At 56.3% G+C, this 17,706-nt stretch overlaps 2 protein-coding genes across 11 annotated transcripts in view; one reads left to right on the top strand and one right to left on the bottom strand.

Annotated features, from left to right (window-relative positions):
• Window positions 1-5,305, top strand: part of GPC1 (glypican 1) — a 29,627-nt gene extending 24,322 nt beyond the window's left edge. The window contains exons 3-9 of the mRNA XM_060106811.1: window positions 100-491; window positions 1,091-1,256; window positions 2,014-2,144; window positions 2,231-2,350; window positions 2,450-2,583; window positions 2,943-3,118; window positions 3,483-5,305. Coding sequence (XP_059962794.1) covers window positions 100-491; window positions 1,091-1,256; window positions 2,014-2,144; window positions 2,231-2,350; window positions 2,450-2,583; window positions 2,943-3,118; window positions 3,483-3,718 — 1,355 coding nt within the window. The 3' untranslated portion in view covers window positions 3,719-5,305. The remainder of the gene's footprint in view (window positions 1-99; window positions 492-1,090; window positions 1,257-2,013; window positions 2,145-2,230; window positions 2,351-2,449; window positions 2,584-2,942; window positions 3,119-3,482) is intronic.
• Window positions 5,306-6,280: 975 nt separating this feature from the next.
• ANKMY1 (ankyrin repeat and MYND domain containing 1) overlaps window positions 6,281-17,706 on the bottom strand; it is a 27,506-nt gene continuing 16,080 nt past the window's right edge. For 7 of the 10 annotated variants that reach the window (XM_060106537.1, XM_060106539.1, XM_060106533.1 and 4 more), the window contains 4 exons: window positions 17,039-17,207; window positions 15,662-16,134; window positions 14,001-14,217; window positions 12,252-13,701 (listed from right to left, as the gene is read on the bottom strand). In XM_060106537.1, coding sequence (XP_059962520.1) covers window positions 13,258-13,701; window positions 14,001-14,217; window positions 15,662-16,134; window positions 17,039-17,170 — 1,266 coding nt within the window. In that variant the 5' untranslated portion in view covers window positions 17,171-17,207 and the 3' untranslated portion in view covers window positions 12,252-13,257. Of the gene's footprint in view, window positions 6,407-12,251; window positions 13,702-14,000; window positions 14,218-15,661; window positions 16,135-16,869; window positions 17,208-17,706 lie in introns of those variants that run through there. The other 3 variants (XM_060106541.1, XM_060106543.1, XM_060106540.1) reach the window with 3 other exon arrangements.

Genomic DNA, 17,706 nt, shown 5'->3' with positions numbered 1-17,706 from the left:
GGTCCCCGGCGGAGCCCCCTTAATGCCGGTTGCACTGCCACAGCACGCGGGGTGGGCAGGGGACTCCGGGAAGGCCTGACACCCGCCTCCCGCGCGCAGATCACTTCCAGCGCCTGCTGAACGACTCGGAGCGGGCGCTGCACGAGGCCTTCCCGGGCGCCTTCGGAGAGCTGTACGTGCAGAACGCCAAGGCCTTCCGCGACCTGTATGCCGAGCTGCGCCTCTACTACCGCGGCGCCAACCTGCACCTGGAGGAGACGCTGGCCGAGTTCTGGGCCCGCCTGCTCGAGCGCCTCTTCCGGCAGCTGCACCCGCAGCTGCTGCTGCCCGACGACTACCTGGACTGCCTGGGCAAGCAGGCCGAGCCTCTGCGGCCCTTCGGGGAGGCCCCCCGCGAGCTGCGCCTGCGCGCCACCCGCGCCTTCGTGGCGGCGCGCGCCTTTGTGCAGGGCCTGGGCGTGGCCAGCGACGTGGTCCGGAAGGTGGCCCAGGTGCGCGCGGAGGCCCCGCCCCCTGCCGCACATCCCCGCGCCCCCACCCCGGGGCTCTGGGCCTCCCCGTGCCTCCTTCCGCCCCCGGCCCCGGGCGGGTGGGAGGATCCAGCATGTGAGCTCTGCTCCGGGCAGCGATTGCCAGGCCGGTCCCGGGCAGAAAGGGAAGGGAGGAGGGCCGCGGCTGGATGCTGAGCCAGCTCCAGGGGTCAGGTGGACGGGAGACGGGAGATGAGGGAAATGCGTGCTCCGAGGCTGGGGCGGGGATGCCTGGCCCCATCGGGCAGCTCGCTCGCGTCAGACCCACCAGCGTCGGGTGTGGGAGGGCATCGTGAGCCACCTTCACCCCAACTGGGGTCCCTAACGAGTCACCCCCAGCCTCCATCCATTCAACTGCGTGGTGGGCGGTATTCCCGCTTCCCTGGGAGGGTTCGTGACCACCGTGCCCCGGGGAGTCGCGGCTCTGTGAGCGTATCGCTTATTAGACGGAGCCCCACCACGGCCAGCAGACCTGCTGGTCATCTGAGAAGGACCTCGGCGCGCCTTGTGGGGCTGCACACCTGCTGCGGGGTGGCGCTCAGGCTGCCTTGCCTCCCCAGGTGCCCCTGAGCCCGGAGTGCTCACGGGCCGTCATGAAGCTGGTGTACTGCGCCCACTGCCTGGGGGTGCCCGGCGCCCGGCCTTGCCCCGACTACTGCCGCAACGTGCTCAAGGGCTGCCTGGCCAACCAGGCCGACCTGGATGCCGAGTGGAGGAACCTTCTGGGTGAGCTCCCACTGCCGCCCCCACCTGCGGGAAGGGGGGTTGGGGGCATGCAAAACCGGGCCTGTCCTCTGGAGCAGGCAGTCCCTGGGGCGAGGAACAAGATGCCCCCTGAATGTCGCGAACAGAGTGCAACGTGGGCAGCTGCCCGGGAGGGAGCCCCGAGGGGTCACAGTCCTGCCCTTCCCCACCGAGCGCATACGTGCCAACACGTGCGTGAGTTAACGTGTGTGTTGCTGCCCTGGGGTGGGCCAGCTCTGAGGTGTGCCGACGTGACGTGGGTCACCAAGCAGCTGTGCCAACACAGATGTACCACAGTGTGTGTACCTGCTGCTGTGAGGTGAGCCTGCGTGCATCCATATCGACACACGTGGGCTGACGGGAGGGCTCAGCGTGCCTGTATACTGAGATATGTAAGTTCTAACGCGTGCTGACACGTGGGCCAGCACACACTCATGCTGAGACACGTGCTAACATGGATGTGTGATGGCATGCCTCGAGCCAACATGAAAATGTGTGAGGTAACATAGGCGTGTGGTGGGCCAGGTGTACATGTGCCGACAGGCGTAAGCTTACACACGTGCTCAACCTGCACGTGTGCCGACACACACAGGCGCTAACGTGTACACGGGCTGGCCTGAAGTGAGCCGGCATGCAGATATATCGTCTCGTACAAGCTGCCGTGTGCATGGTAGCACATGGTGAGCCAGTGCGCGTACGTACAAAGTGCCCCCTGTGTGTGTGCTCACGCCTGTGCCAGACTCCATGGTGCTCATCACAGACAAGTTCTGGGGCCCGACGGGCGCAGAGAGCGTCATCGGCGGCGTGCACTTGTGGCTGGCAGAGGCCATCAGCACCCTACAGGACAACAGCGACACCCTCACGGCCAAGGTGCGGGCAGGGGCGTGCAGTGGGCGAGGGGGGGCGCCCCGGATACAGCCTCGTACCCTTCCAGGACCCCTGCGTTCTCCCCCAAGGTCATCCAGGGCTGCGGGAACCCCAAGGTGAACCCCCAGGGCCCCGAGCCTGAGGAGAAGAGGCGCCGGGGCAAGCTGGCACTGCCAGAGAAGCCGCCCGCGGGCACACTGCAGAAGCTGGTGAGTGGCCCCTCAGCTGGGCAGGCCCCGGGTGGGCGCGGTTGGGGGTCCAGGGCAGGCTGCGCCGGGGTGCCCGGTGGCCTGACTGCTGCCCTGCAGGTCTCCGAGGCCAAGGCCCAGCTCCGAGATGCCCAGGACTTCTGGATCAGCCTCCCGGGGACGCTGTGCAGTGAGAAGTTGGCCATGAGTGCGGCCAGTGATGACCGCTGCTGGAACGGGGTGGCCAAGGGTCGGTAGGTGACCCCTGGCTGACACAGTCCATCCCTCCTCCACGGCCCCTCGCCGGTCTAGGGCACCAGATGTTGTGTGCATAGGGCCATACCTGACGTGGGACACCCAGCGGGACCCAGAGCTGGGATGAGGGCTGAGTCCTCGCCCTGTGCCAGCTCCCCACAGCAGGCGCCGTGCTCAGCGCATCCTCGCCCCGCTGCGGTGGGGTCTGCACGGGCTCCCGTTGGCCCCTGAAGCCTCTGGGGGGGTCTCAGGCTTGCCACTGCCCTGACGGGGGGAGGGGAGTGGGCAGGCGTGCCGGGGCAGTGCCCCTGTGCGGGGAGCAGGGCAGTGACCCAGGGCCTGCCTTCCCGGCCTCCAGGTACCTCCCCGAGGTGATGGGTGATGGCCTGGCCAACCAGATCAACAACCCCGAGGTGGAGGTGGACATCACCAAGCCCGACATGACCATCCGCCAGCAGATCATGCAGCTGAAGATCATGACCAACCGTCTGCGCAGCGCCTACAACGGCAACGACGTGGACTTCCAGGACGCCAGTGAGAGCAGGGCCCAGGGTGGGCCTGGGGGCTGAGAGCCTAGGGTTGGTGCCGGAACGCCAGGGAGCACCCCCAGCTGGGGAAGGGTGCAGGGGACGGGGCCCTCCCAGCCCCTGGGCCTCCACAGTGGCTCTGAGGACGCTGCCGCTGCCCGGGTGTGGTCACAAAGTCCCCCTGCCCCTTGTCCCCAGGCACAGTTGTGACCCGGCCCGGATGGCCTCCCAGCCTCGGCAGGCCCAGGGGGTCGGGGTGCTGTGGTCAGGGTGGAGCTGGCATCAGCGGCCCGCAAGGCCCAGGTGGGGGAACGCGGCTCTCGGGGCCCCCAGGGCTGGGCGGGCCCGCTGGAGCCTCCTCTCCTCCCCAGGTGATGACGGCAGCGGCTCAGGCAGCGGCGAGGGCTGCCCAGATGACGAGTGTGGCCGGAGGGTCAGCAAGAAGAGCTCCAGCTCCCGGACGCCCCTGAGCCACGCCCTGCCCGGCCTTTCCGAGCAGGAGGGCCAGAAGACGTCAGCCACGGGCTGCCCCCAGCCCTGCACGTGCCTCTTGCTCCTCTCCGTCCTCCCCCTGGTGCTCTCAGCAGCCAGGCCCCGGTGGCGGTAACTGCCCGGCCCCAGGGACCGAGGCCAAGGACTGACTTTGCCAAAACTCGAACCAGACGGTATTGAACTCCCTCGGCCGAGAGCCCCCGGGGCGGGACAGGAAGGGTCGGCGAGGAACCGCGGCATTGACTGTGCTGGGGGCCAGGCGAGTGGCTTTGCCAGCCACCCTGGCTCTTAGTTTTCTATGAGGTCCTCAGGTCAGCAGGGAACAGCGTCCCCAAAAGCCATGCATTTCAGGGACCTCGGGGATGCCAGTGCCGTCTCTCGCCCCAGCTCTTGCGCCATCACGGCAGCACCAGGGCCTGCAAGGAGGCGGCCCGAGCAGTGTCCCGCCGGAGCGCGAGCCGTGCCTTCCTCTCCCGCCTGCCCCGCCGAGCACCGGGGGCTCCAGGTGTCTGAAAGCCAGGCCCACCCCCAGCGCCCAAGAATCCCTGAGAGGGCGTCGGGGTTCCCGCCGTCCAGGGTCTAACGGGACCTTTGAGATCACGCATGAACCTTGACCACCACCCCCCCAGCCACCTCTCAGCTGCGTCTGTGCAGGGCTGGGCCTCGGCTCCTGACCATCCACGTGGGCCCGCGGCCCACACGGGGACTTTGGGCTGTGCAGGTGCGCCACCTGCCGTTGTCCTGGCCCGTCTCCGCCCAGACCCAGGGCCAGTCCCAGCTCAGGGCGACACAGACCAGGGCTGCAGGTGACCCCTGGCTGTCACCTGGCCACAGGGATGCTGGGTGGCTGGTGAAACTTTAGCTCAGGGCCAGCGAGACCCGGCTCTGCAGGCCGGAGGGACACCCCTTCCCTGACCCCGCCAGCTGCGGGGCCCGGGGAGCTCTGACAGTTAAGGGCTTCTCCAGACGTGTACACTCTTCAAGCGCTTCCCGTCCTCTCACCGAGAGCTGCTTTCTCAGCTCCTCCCGAAATGCTTTTGAAGGTCCTGGGCGGCCGTCCGTGGCACTGGGGTCTGGGCGCACCCCCACTCACTCAGGCTGTCCACGCCCCTCCGTACACCTGTGGGCCCACCCTCCTGGGCCCTCCCGTCTGCAGGGCCTGGGGAGGGGCTGGCGAGAGAGGGAGCCGGGCAAGGGAGGGTGGTCCTTGAGGGTCTGGGGGTTGCTGAGCCACCATGGCCAGGGAAAGTGGTCCTAACCAGCCCCCGGGCCCTGAGAAGGCTGCTTTGCGCTGCTTTGCTTTTCGTCACGGGGCTGGGGGTCCCCTGGCCACTGGTTAGGGCTTCTGGGATGTGTGGGGTCCTGCACTGCGCCGGCAGCCCAGCCTCACAGGCACACCCACCCCATCGTAACCCTGTCGTGCCTGGGCAGGGGGCTGGGCCTGGGGCCTCCTTCCCTGCGAGTGAGGGCTAGCTGAACTCTCAGGGGCTCTGGGGCAGTGACCACCCACCCTTGAGCTACACATGGACGGCCCCAGAGCGGTCTGCACTCTGGCCCTGCCCTACCTGCATCTCTGGAAGGGGCGGCCCTGCCACAGTCACTGGCCAGGCAGCGGCCAGGCCTGCTGTTTCCTTGTGCTGCACGGCGTCAGCAGGCGACGTGTGTTCTTTGAGTCCTCGTATGAATAAAAGGCTGGAGACTGCGTGTGGCTGCAGTGATCCCGCTGTGCTCAGCCTGGCTGCAAGGGTGAGCCGTGGGCCGTGCACCGCAGGCCGTGGTTGGTTGGGAGGTCAGGAGGGGCTCAGACACAGATCGCGCCTGGCGGTGTGGCCCACGGCTGCAGTGCATGTCCTGCCCCCGACCGGGGTCCCCCTGCCGTCCAGCCTCACCGCCCCCACTCTGTACACACACATCCGGACACATGGCCCAGGAAGGTTCCCGTTACCAGTTCCTGCCAAGTAGTCTCAGAGATGCCCAGGAGGTCAGAGCATGGGGACCAGCGTCTCCTGAGGTCAAGCCTGGTGGGACATCCTGATGGTCCAGTCAGCCCCCAGCGCCACAGAGAGAGCCCTGCCACACCTTCTCTCACCAGAGCACGGACCCTCACCCAGCCACCCTGCCCTTCCCCAGGCAGTCCCGTGGGATCCCTGAGTAAAGCTTCCAGACCCACCTTTGCCCCCTGGGGGCCCTGCAGCCCCACCTGGACACCGGCCTCTGCAGCACCGCCCCGAGGGCAGGGCCCGGCCCCTCAGCCAGAGGCTGCAACACAGAGGCGGCAGCCACTGAGGGTCACTTTATTTGTGTGTCGCAGCCCACGATGGCCTGCCAGTCAAACGTTCCGCAAAGCTTCTCTTGTCACCTGGGGCCCTGGAGCACTGAAGGACCAGCAGCCAGGACCCTGGGCCCCATGAGCATAGGGAGCTGGGCTCCCAGCACGGGGTTGGGGCGGGGGGTCAGGCAGCACACCCTGGGAGGAGAATGCAGCTCCACGGAGGGAGTCCCGCAGGGGTTGCAGCTCCTGCTGGGCCTGGGGCGAAGCTCAGGCCTCCCTGGACACCTGCCGGGCAACAACCGCGTGCTCACCTGCCCACCCCTCCACGAGTCCTGGGGCGGTCCCAGTTCCTGCTGCCCCAGCTCCTCCTAGAGCCCCGTATACGCAGGTCGGCGCCCAGACGCTCACTTGTGACTGTAGGTGGAATATAAGCACCTCGACTTGCGTGGCAGCTTCAGGGTCTCAGACTTCGTGGCTCGTTGCCACGTTGCTTCAAGGGTTTCCTTGTGAACAGAGCTGGATGTATTTTCCCTGTGGGGGAAAGGAGTCCACAGGTGAGGTGACAGCCGACAGGTCAGGAGCACGAAGGGAGGGGGCCCACCTCAGGGGTTTCTCTGCCTTGTCCCTGCAGCACTGGGCCCTCCCTGCCCTGGGCCGGGCCCCAGACCACCCTTGAGCTCCCAAGCCCTGCCCACCCCAGGCCAGGTGCTGGGCAGTGACAGGCTCCCCCTCCTTGGCTCCTGGGCCCCATTCATTCCTCATGGGGATCCAGGAAGCCACAGACATCCTGACCAACCCACGCAGAGATCAGCCAGCTCCACAGGGAGCTACCTGTGGGTGGCCTAGGCAAAGCCAGCGTGTGTGTCTGCAGTGCACACACATGCACACACTCAGATACACCAGTGTTTGCATACACATGCGGGAATGCATTCTCTGCTGCCCTCCAGGTGACACGCGGCACTCCTTTACCTGGAGACAAGCCCTCTGTCTAGAAATGATGTTTATAATCAAAGTGCTAGTCACATCCAGGATGGAGAAGTGACTCCCCAACCATAAGACCCTAGTGAATAATGGAAGGATTAGAATGAGGGCATCTGTGTCCCTACTAGAAAGTGAAGACACGTGACAGAGCCATCAAAGATGGGGCACATGGGTGGGATCCCGGGAGACCCCAGCAGACCCTCCCTCTGCACAGCAAGGACTCCTTCTAGACAGGACCCCACCCTCGAAAGTGAAACCTCAGTGACCCTAAACATTTTCCTCCTCTCCGTGTGGCCTGAAAATAAGGACAGGTACCTACAGAGTTTCTAGCATAAACCCATTTCTATACCCAGCCTGGGAAAGCAGAGAAACACACCAGCAAGGAACTTGCCAAAGATGTCAAAATATGCAGCAGCGTTGACCTGGGGAATCAGACCGACTGTCCCGACGTGAGAATATCAAGAAACAGGAGAAAATATTAAGAAATGTCTACTTTGAAGAAGTCACAGCAACATGGTAGCCTCAGCTGAAATGACCCACTTCCTGGCAGACATGTTGAAATGTTGGGCAAAATCAAAGTGTTTATAAAATCAACAGCTACCTGAGGTCACAGGAGAGCTACGTCTGATGCACTTAAAAAAAGAAAAAAAAGAAAAAGAAAAAAGAAAGGCCCTGTGTGGTTGTAGTGAGTGTGTGAGTGGTTATCAGATGCAGAAACATTCCCTTCTGGGCATCACAGGTGAGCAGACAGGCATGGGACAGGCAGCTGGAGCTGGCAGCCCTGTATGGCCTGGACTGTGGAAGGAACAAAAAGCTCTCCCTGCTGGCCAGTGGGGGCCAAGAAAGCTTCGCTGCCAGAGCTCTGAGCAGAAGCATCTCCCAGCAGCATCAGAGTCCCACTGGTCCTCAGCTGATGACAGGAGCAGATACAAAAGCACCCACAGAGCTCGCCCAATGTAAGGCAGAATGTGATTCCCCCAGGGAGAGAGGGAATAGCAAATCCCCAGCAAATAAGAAAAAAAAATATCAGCAAATTTAAAAATTACAACATGCCAAAAACTACCTACCACCCAGAGAGAGCACCCTGAGAACGTTGGACAATGGGGTAACTGGAATAGTGTATAAGGTGTTATGTGTGGCAGCTGCCAGTGCACCCCAGAAGGTGTGGCCATGCTCAGTTCAGACCCAGCTCTCCCACCAAAGCCACTGGGCACACACAGACTGCACGGGGACACTCCCACACAAGGACATGCCTTCAAGACCAGCATAGGTGACTGTTTTGCATAATTTCACAGAGACAAACAGAGAAAGTCAAACAAAATGAGACAGAGGAACATGTTCCAAATGAAAGAACAAGATAAAGCCCCAGGAGAAAAAAACTAATGAAACAGAGACAGGTGATTTACCTGATAAGAAGTTCAAAGCAATGGTCCAGAAAAACGCTCACCAAACTTGGGAAAAGAATATAGGAACACAGTAAGAACGTCAACAAAGAATTAGAAAATACAAAAAAGAACCAATCAGAGCTGAGGAAGACACTGAAATGAAAAATACACTAGAGAGAATCAACAGCAGATTAGGTGATACAGAAGAACACATAAGCAACCTGGAAGACAAAACAGTGAAAATCACCCTATCAGAACAGCAAAAAGAAAAAATTCTTTTTAAAAATGAGGACAGCGGGCCTCCCTGGTGGCGCAAGTGGTTGAGAGTCCGCCTGCCGATGCAGGGGATACGGGTTCGTGCCCCGGTCTGGGAGGATCCCATATGCCGCGGAGCGGCTGGGCCCGTGAGCCATGGCCGCTGAGCCTGCGCGTCCGGAGCCTGTGCTCCGCGGCGGGGGAGGCCACGGCAGTGAGAGGCCCGCATACCGCAAAAAAAAAAAAAAAAAAAAAAAATGAGGACAGCTTAAGGAACTTCTGAGACAACATCACACATACTAATGTTCACGGCATAGGGGTCCCAGAAGGAGAGGGAGAGAAAAGGGGGCAGTAAATGTATTTGATAAAATAATGGCTGAAAACTTCCCTAACCTGAAAGAGGAAACAGATATCCAGGTCCAGGAATCACAGAGGGTCCCAAACAAGATGACCCCAAAGAGACACATACCGAGACATATCATAATTAAAATGGCAAAAGGTAAAGATAAAGAGAATTTTAAAGGCAGCAAGAGATAAAGAGAGAGTCACAAACACTGGAACCCCTATAAAGCTATCAGCTGATTTTTCAGCAGAAACTTTGTAAGCCAGAAGTGAGTGGCACAACGTATTCAAAGTGTTGAAAGGGAAAAACCTACAACAAAAGATACTCTACCAGCAAGATTATCATTCAGAACTGAAGGCGAGATAGAGTTTCCCAGACAAGCAGAAACTAAAAGAGTTTGTCACCACTAAACCAGCCTTAAAAGAAATGTTAAAGCATCCTCTTTAAGCAAAAGAGAAAAGACCATAACAAGAAATGAGAAAATATATGAAAAAAATCTCACTGGGACTTCCCTTGTGGTCCAGTGGTAAAGAATACGCCTTGCAGTGCAGGGGACGTGTGTTTGATCCCTGGTCAGGGAACTAAGATCCCACATGCCGTGGGGCAACTAAGCCCACACACCACAACTGCTGAGCTCGCGTGCCTCAACTAGAGACCGCTTGCCACAATATACAGAGCCCATGCACTCTGGAACCCGCGTGCCACAACTACAGAGCCCATGCACCCTGGAGCCTGTGCACCACAACTAGAGAAGAGAAAACCCACACACCACAACTAGAGAGAAGCCCACGCACCACAATGAAGAGCCCGCTCACCACCACAAAAGATCCTGCATGCCTCAACGAAGATCCCACATGCCGCAACTAAGACCCAATGCAGCCAAAAATAAATAAAATAAATAAATAAAATAATAATAAAAAATCTCACTGGTAAAGGCAAATATATAGTAAAAGCAGTGGATCAGCCACTTAAAATTTAAGCTAGTACAAAGGTTAAAAGACAAAAGTCAGGGGCCTCCTTGGTGGCGCAGTGGTTGAGAGTCCGCCTGCCGATGCAGGGGATATGGGTTCGTGCCCCGATCTGGGAGGATCCCATATGCCGCGGAGCGGCTGGGCCCGTGAGCCATGGCCGCTGGGCCTGTGCATCCGGAGCCTGTGCTCCGCAACGGGAGAGGCCACGACAGTGAGAGGCCCGCATACCGCAAAAAGAAAAAAAAAAAAAAAAGACAAAAGTCACAAAATTAACTACAATAAGGAGTTAAGAGATACACATAAAGATGTAAAATATGACATCAAAAACAAAATGTGGAGTGGGGGAGTAAAAAGATGTAGAGTTTTTAGAATGTGTTTGAACTTACATGACTATCAGTTTGAAACAAATTAGATAGATGGCAGATAAATACAGAGATATGTAGATAGATATAGACATAGATACATAGAGATAGAGATATACATGAACCTCACAGTAACCACAAACCAAAAGCCTACAATAGATACACACAAAAAAAGAGAAAGGAAACCAAACATAACATTAAAGAAAATCATCAAACCACAAGGGAAGAGAGACCAAAAGAAGAGCAGAGAAGAACTACAAAAGCAACCAGAAAACAAGTAACAAGATGGCAATAAGTACATACCTATCAATCACTTTAAATGTAAATGGAGTAAATGCTCCATTAAACAGACATTGCGTAGCTGAATGGATTTACAAGAAAAAACCTATCCATATGCTGCCTATAAGAGACTCACCTCAGAACTAAAGACACACACAGACTGAAAATGAAAGAATGGAAAAAGATATTCCACACAAATAGAAATAAAAAGAAAGCTGGGGTAGTAATACTCATATCAGACAAAACAGAATTTAAAACAAAGTCTATAACAAAAGACAAAGAAAGGCATTATATAATGATAAAGTGATTAATCCAAGAAGAGGATGTAACGTTCACAAACATATATGCAACTAACATAGAAGCACCTAAATATATAAAGCAAATACTGAGACATAAACGGGAAAATTGACAGTAATACAATTATAGCAGAGGACCATAATACCCCACTCATGTCAATGGACAGATCATACGGACAGAAAATCAATAAGGAAACAGTGGCCTTAAATGACACATTAGACCAAAAAGGCTTAATAAATATCTATAGAACATTCCATCCAAAAACAGCAGAAAACACATTCCTTTCAAGTGCACATGGACCATTCTCCAGGATAGATGACATACTAGGCCACAAAACAAGTCTTAACAAATTTATGAAGACTGAAATCATATCAAGCATCTTTTCTGACAATGGTATGAAACTAGTAACCAATTATAGGAAGAAAACTTGGGGGGGGGAACATGTAGAGACTAAACAACATGCTACTAAAAAATTGAGCCTATGAAGAAACCAAAGATAAAATAAAAAACACCTTGAAATGAATGAAAATAGAAACACAACTTTCCAAAATCTATGGAATGCAGCAAAAGCAGTTCTAAGAGGGAAGTTTATAGCAATACTGGCCTACCTCAAGCAAACAAACAAAAGTCTCAAACTACCTCACTTTCCACCTAAAAGATTAGAAAAAGAACACCAAAGCCCAAAGTTAGTAGAAGGAAGGAAATAATAAAGATCAGAGTGGGAATAAATGAAATAGAGACAAAAAAAAGAAAAGAAAGAAAAAGATCAATAAAGAACATAGCTGGGTTTTAGAAACGATAAACAAAATTGATAAACTTTTAGCACCGAAGTCAGGTGGCTGGGGACAGGATGAGAATTGCTGACATCTACCCTTCCCAGAAAGACAGCCCTCATATTCAGAGATGAGGGGAAAGGGAGATCTGAATACCACAGATTCTCTGTTCTTACCAAATTTGATTTTCTTCAATAAATGTTATGCTCTATGATCTTTAGACCATTTACCAAGACTTTAAATGGTTGGATTTTTAAATTATCATAATTTTCAACAGTCTTGCTTGGAAGTGGGTCTGTGGACCACCTCATGCTGTCATGCCAGAAGTAGAAACTATATACCTGTTTTTTTTATATAATTGCTATTTCAATAAGATAAGGAAAGGCAAGAAATATTTATACTGTCTTTTATAATCATCCTTGCTGGTGCTTTGTGTTCATGTAAACAGAAATTTTCACCTGATCACTTGCTTTCAGAACACCTTTAATATTTCTTGTAAGGCCAGGCTACTAGTGGGTTTTGTTTATCTGGGAATGCCTTTATTTCATCTTCATCTTTGAAAGTTACCTTTTCTGGACATAGGATTCTCAGTTGGCTGCTTTCAACCTGAAGAGCTTCCTTTAGAATCTCTTTTAAGGCAGGTCTGCTAGCAATAAATTCTCTCAGCTTTTGTTGAACAGGGAATGTTTTTATTTTGCCATCATTTTTAAAAGATAGTTTTGCTGGATTTAAGAATTTTGGTTGAATTTTTTTTTTTTTTTTTTAGCACTTTGAATGTCATCCCACTATCTTCCAGCCTCTAAGTCAACAATTACTCTCATGGGGTCCTCTCATACGTAATGAGTCATTTTTCTCTTCTTGCTCCCAAGATTTTCTCATGGGCCATGGATTTCTCCAATTTTACTATCATGTGTCTGTGAATCTCTCTGCATTTACCCTTTGGAATTCCTTTGTCTTCTAAGATGTATAGATCAACATTTTCGGCACTTTTGTGGAGTTTTCAGCCACTCTTTCTTCAACTATTCTTCAATCTCTCTCTCCCCCCCGCCCCTCAGCCCCATCACACGTGTGCTGACGTGCTCAGTGTTATCTCACGGTCCTTGAGGCCTGCAGGGGCTGGGGGTGGGGTGGGGCAGGGCGGAGGCGAGCGGAGAGCAGAACGTGGAGAACTGCCCAGTGCTGGGGCAGGCGGGGGCCTGGCAGGTCTCGCTGACCAACCGCACAGCCTGTGGCAGCAGAGGGGCCGGGCCAGGCTAGAGCAGCGGTGCTCAAATGGCCTGCCCTCAGGACCCCTTGGCACCCATAAACTTCTTTGAGGCCCACAAAGAGCTTTGTTTACGTGGGTTCTATCCATCCACGTCTGCGTCTTACAGATTAAGACTGAAAAATGTGTTTAAGTACTTAGTAATACATGGAAAAAGTAACACTAAACAACCCATTGCATATTCATATAAAGAACATGTTTTTAGGAAAAATCTGTACTTGGCCACATCAGAGCCCACACTGTGAGGGGAGCCCGGCCCTCTAGAGATTGTGTGTCGTCAGGACTTGGTGACGGGAAACAGCTGCTTCAGTGACAGCTTCCCAGTGCCGGGGTGTGTGTGTGTGTGTGTATCCATCCGTGTGGTCATGGGGAGTGACCGTGTGTGGGCAAGTGTGTATAAGTGCGTGTCCGTGGGTGAGTGAGTGTGAGCGCCTGCCTGTGCCTCTCCACTTCCAGACCCTCCATCCCCATGCTAGGCAACCGGCCAGTCCATCCACCTGTCCCTGAAGCCCAGAGGGAGGGCACAGAGGCCGCAGGCAGGGACATCCCTGCAGACCAGCGGGTATGGGGCCCACAGACCACCCACGTCTAGAAATGCCCTCCCGGTGGAACCGGGCACGCAGCTCCCCCTGAAAAGGTTCCAGGGCCCGCGACCAGCCCGCGACCTACTGGACCATGGACAGTGCCATCCTCCGCATGGTGCCCTTGTCAGCAGGGGCCACGGCCGGGCCGCGGGGGCCCATGAGCTGACCTGGGGCTCGGGCACCGTCCTCTTGGCAATATTGGGCTTGAAGGACCCGGTCAGGTAGTACAGGAGGGAGCACATGCTGAGGGGCGTGAGGCCCTCATCCGTGCACTTGTTCACGTCGGCCCCGTTGTCCAGCAGAAGGCTGACAATGTCAACGTGACAGTGAACCTGCAGGGAGGAGGCCAACCTGGTGAGGACAGCAGGCGCCCTCAGGGAGGGCTGGGAGCCCAGGGAGGCCCATACCAGCTCAAAGGCAGGACACCTGCTCTCAGCTGCGCCTGGGGAAGGCACGCCGCCCCTACCCGTATCCCATCTGACCCCGTACATCCATCCCACTTGGGGGCTTCACAGGGCGGCAAGGGGAGAGGGGACAGCTGCACCCATGCGAGGGACCCATCTCCCAGGACCCTCTAGGTCAGCGCTCCTGCAAGGTCACCCTGCAGCCTGCTGGGCGGGGGAGGACTCACAGCAGCCACAGCGAGCACTGTGTAGCCCTTGGCGCCGGCCGCATCGGGGTTGGCAAGGTTGTCCCTCAGGATCCCGTAAATCCAGTCGTAATTCCCCTCCTGGGCCTTCAGGATCATCTCCTTGGAGAGCCGCTCCTTAGGCCCGTGGCGCGTGAAGCCACTCCACTTCCCCTCCAGGATGGAGCCCATGTTCCAGCTGGTGTGAGCCCTCTTATTCCTGGTGGCACAGGGAGCCTCAGTGGTGGCAGACCGGCTCTGGAACCCCAACCCCTGCCACCAAGGGGGCCCACCCTCCCTTCCACACTTCCTCTCTCATGCCTGGCCCGGCACCACCCTGGCCCTCTTCTCCCTGCTTGCAGTCCGCTCCTGGGGCACCCTGAGCCCTGGGTCCCCACTGCTAGCTGGCCACCATGGGACATGCTGCCCACAGGTGAAGATGCTCTGGCTAAGTAAGCATCTTCCCTTGGCAGGAACAGCTGCAAGTAGACCCCATGCATCATGATTTACCCATGTGCTCTGGGAAAGGGGCTCTCACAGAAGGCGTCTGGGTGGGAGGGAGGCCAGGCACACACATGGGTCTGGCACTCAACACCAAGCACCCACACCCCATCTCTGCTCATTCACTTTTCTTTTTGAGTAGAGAACATGCAAGTCCCACGGCCTGCTCACCACACATGGGGCCTCCTGTGTGCACACAACCTCCTTCACAGTCAAGAACCTGTGGATTAATGGTGGCTTCTGTACTCAACAATCATCAGCAATTATAGGCTCAGCTGATGTTTGCATGATGGATGGATGGATGGATGGATGAACAGGTGAATGAATGGGTAGACAGGTGGGTGGGTGGATGGGTGGATGGATGGATGGATGGATGGATGGACAGATGGATGAATGAGTGGATGGATGGATGGACAGATGGATGGATGGACAGATGAATAGATGGATGAATGGGTGGACGGGTGGATGGATAGATGGATGGATGGACAGATGGATGAATGAGTGGATGGATGGATGGATGGGTAGGTGGATGGATGGACGGATGAATGGATGGATGAATGGGTGGATGGGTGGATGGATAGATGGATGGATAGATGGATGAATGGGTGGATGGATGGACGGACAGATGGATGGATGGATGGATGGGTAGATGGATGCATGGATAAGGAGGCACTTGTGCTCACAAAACATGCATTCTAAAATAGTTCACAGATATCTGAGGACAAAGTTTAGGAAAGGGATTAAAATATTCTCGAAAATTGTAACTTAAAAGATAAGTTTTCTTCAAGGGGCTGCTAACTTTCCCAGAGCTGTAGGGGCGTGAGGGGGGGATCTTTGGAGACCAACAGAGAAGCTCCATCTTTCCCCAGCCATCTTTGGAAAAGCCAGAGGCCCAGCCAGCCTCCTGGCCTCCTCCTGCCCTGCTCCCCCTCAGCCCTGGGCACTCAGGCAGTGCGTTCCAGCTCCCAGGCCAGGCTCCCCACCTCCCCCTTCATCACTGGGCTGCATCAGTCAGTCAAACAAGATCAGTCTGGCAAAACACGCCGACAGTTGCTGGGCCAGGCGCCAGAGGCCTTCAGGAACCCAGGCCTGAGTGCGCACCTGTCAGAGGACAGGAGGGCCTTCCAGGCGTGAGGATGAGGAATGAAGATGGGCCTGATTACCTGAACTTGTAAGCTTGCCTCTGGATTTTGACCATCAGAGGGGTCTCATTTTTGATAAACCAGGGTTCTCCGTCCTCAGCAAACGGAGGGATGTCGTTGAGAGAGATGCGGGCATCCAAGTCTCTGCGGAAAGAGGACGTCACGGGCAGATGGCTGTCGCCAGCGGAGCAGATGTGCGTTCCTGGAGGCAGAGTGAGGCCGTCGTTCAGAAGAAACCGCTTACGGTCGTAGGAGAACGGGTCCCGCCCCTCCTGCAGGGCCCACTCCAGCTTCTCCTCATCTGAGAGGGTGATTCCGGCAGGCATGTGCGCGACAAAGCCCGAGAACTCGGGGTAGCTGCGGATGGAGAAGCTGCCGGGCCTCTCCACGCACAGCTTCATGAGGTGCTCGTGGAACCACAGCCCCACGTCCTGGCTGCCGTCTGGGTAGGTCTCGACGCCCGGCCCGAACCGTTCAACTGCTTTGTACAGCCCCTGCAGGACAACATTCAGAGGGCAAAAGGGAATATTCAGCAGGGCCTATACTCTGAGACCAGTTTCTTAAAATCAAAAGAAGAAAGCATCTTCCTAAGAAATGTATTCACTCAATCAACAAAGATTTACTGAGGCTGAGGATGCACCAGGCACAGGGTCGGAATGGACGCATGGAGGACAAAAGCACTGAAGGCAGCGCGTGACTGAGGGTCTCACGAGGGAAGCCTGTCGGGGATGCCGAGCATGGGCTAGTTTCAGGGCAGCCCCTGCTCCTCTAACATGGTGGGCCCAGCCCAGGCACCCACCAGGCTGGGACAGCAGCACTCGGGGTAGAAGCGCCAGGCGCCGAGTCAGACTCCGGCAGGTGTGAGCCGAGGAGGAAGAAGAGGAAGAGCAGCTCAGCCTTGCTCCCCGTGAACCCAGCAGAGTGCAGCCATCGCTGGGCCTTTCTGATGCTTCTGCTGGGGACGGCGGTGTCAGTGCCGGGCAGAGGACGTGAGGAGCGGGGAGAGCCAGGAGGGCCTCGGGGAGAAGCTCTGAGTGGCAAGGGAGCCCGGGGACAAGAGTTCCGTGCAGGGAGCACGGCGGGGAGGAGCGGCTGCACCTTCCCTGCAGTGGTGTTGAAGGGTGCCTGGAGGTCTCCGGGTGGGCAGAGGAAACGCCCAGGCAAAGGCACGGAGGCCTGAAACTGGGGACACACATGTCACCCCCTGGAGCTGTGTCCTCACCCCTCACCTGTGAGCCCTGCTCTTGGGGCTCTCCGTCGTTCAGCAGGCCCATGGAGCATCTCTGGCTTCAAACCTGGGGCTGGGCACCGTGGGGATAAGGCCGTGCCCACAAGAAGCTGGCAGTCCAGACCAAGAGGCAGAAAATGAAATGAAGGAATAAAACGTGCAAGGATGACCTCATGGTGCAAAGGCTTGGGCTGGGGCGGCGGGTGTTTCCGGGAGAAGCTGTGGAACGGGAACGGCGACGGGCGAGAAATGCCACCAGAGTCTGTGAAAGTGGTTGGTGGAGGGGGGCGGTGCTCGTTCATCCGGGAAGCTCCGGAGTGTCCCAGAGGAGGTGGGAGCCTGGAAGAAAGATTGGAGGTGGGGCATGAAAAGGGGGCACGGGCAGGGAGGCAGGTGGTTGGAAAAGTGGCTGCCCCCCAGGTCTGTGGAGCCCAAAGGAGCTCCTACCCCTGCCCCAGAAGCCCCACTCCTAGGAGTCTGTCACAGGAAGTAATCCCAGCTCATCAGTGCTGTAATATATTCACAAGTGTATGTGAACAGCAAAGAGTAACACCAGGAACCTCGACGGTTAAATAAAGGAGATGTCCACAGGAAGCAAAACACCATTGGCTTAAAACTTCTTCTTAATATGCATTTTCTTTTTGACCAAACAATCCCACTTCTAGGAATGCACCCCGAAGATCCCCGGCAAAAACGTGGAACCCTCAGTGAGGAAGGCTGCACCAGAGACTCAGGGAAGCCCCGCGTCATCAGTCCTTCCGGAGTCGCTGGGACAGGGCAAGGCTGCCTCTGGGACCAGGTGTAACTGCAGGTGGCGGACAGGGCGCCCAGCGCACCG

Source organism: Mesoplodon densirostris, chromosome 8, assembly GCF_025265405.1.
Source record: "Mesoplodon densirostris isolate mMesDen1 chromosome 8, mMesDen1 primary haplotype, whole genome shotgun sequence".
Classification (NCBI taxonomy): domain Eukaryota; kingdom Metazoa; phylum Chordata; class Mammalia; order Artiodactyla; family Ziphiidae; genus Mesoplodon; species Mesoplodon densirostris.
Note: the sequence above shows the minus strand (reverse complement) of the source record. Positions and strands in the feature narration are given on the sequence as shown.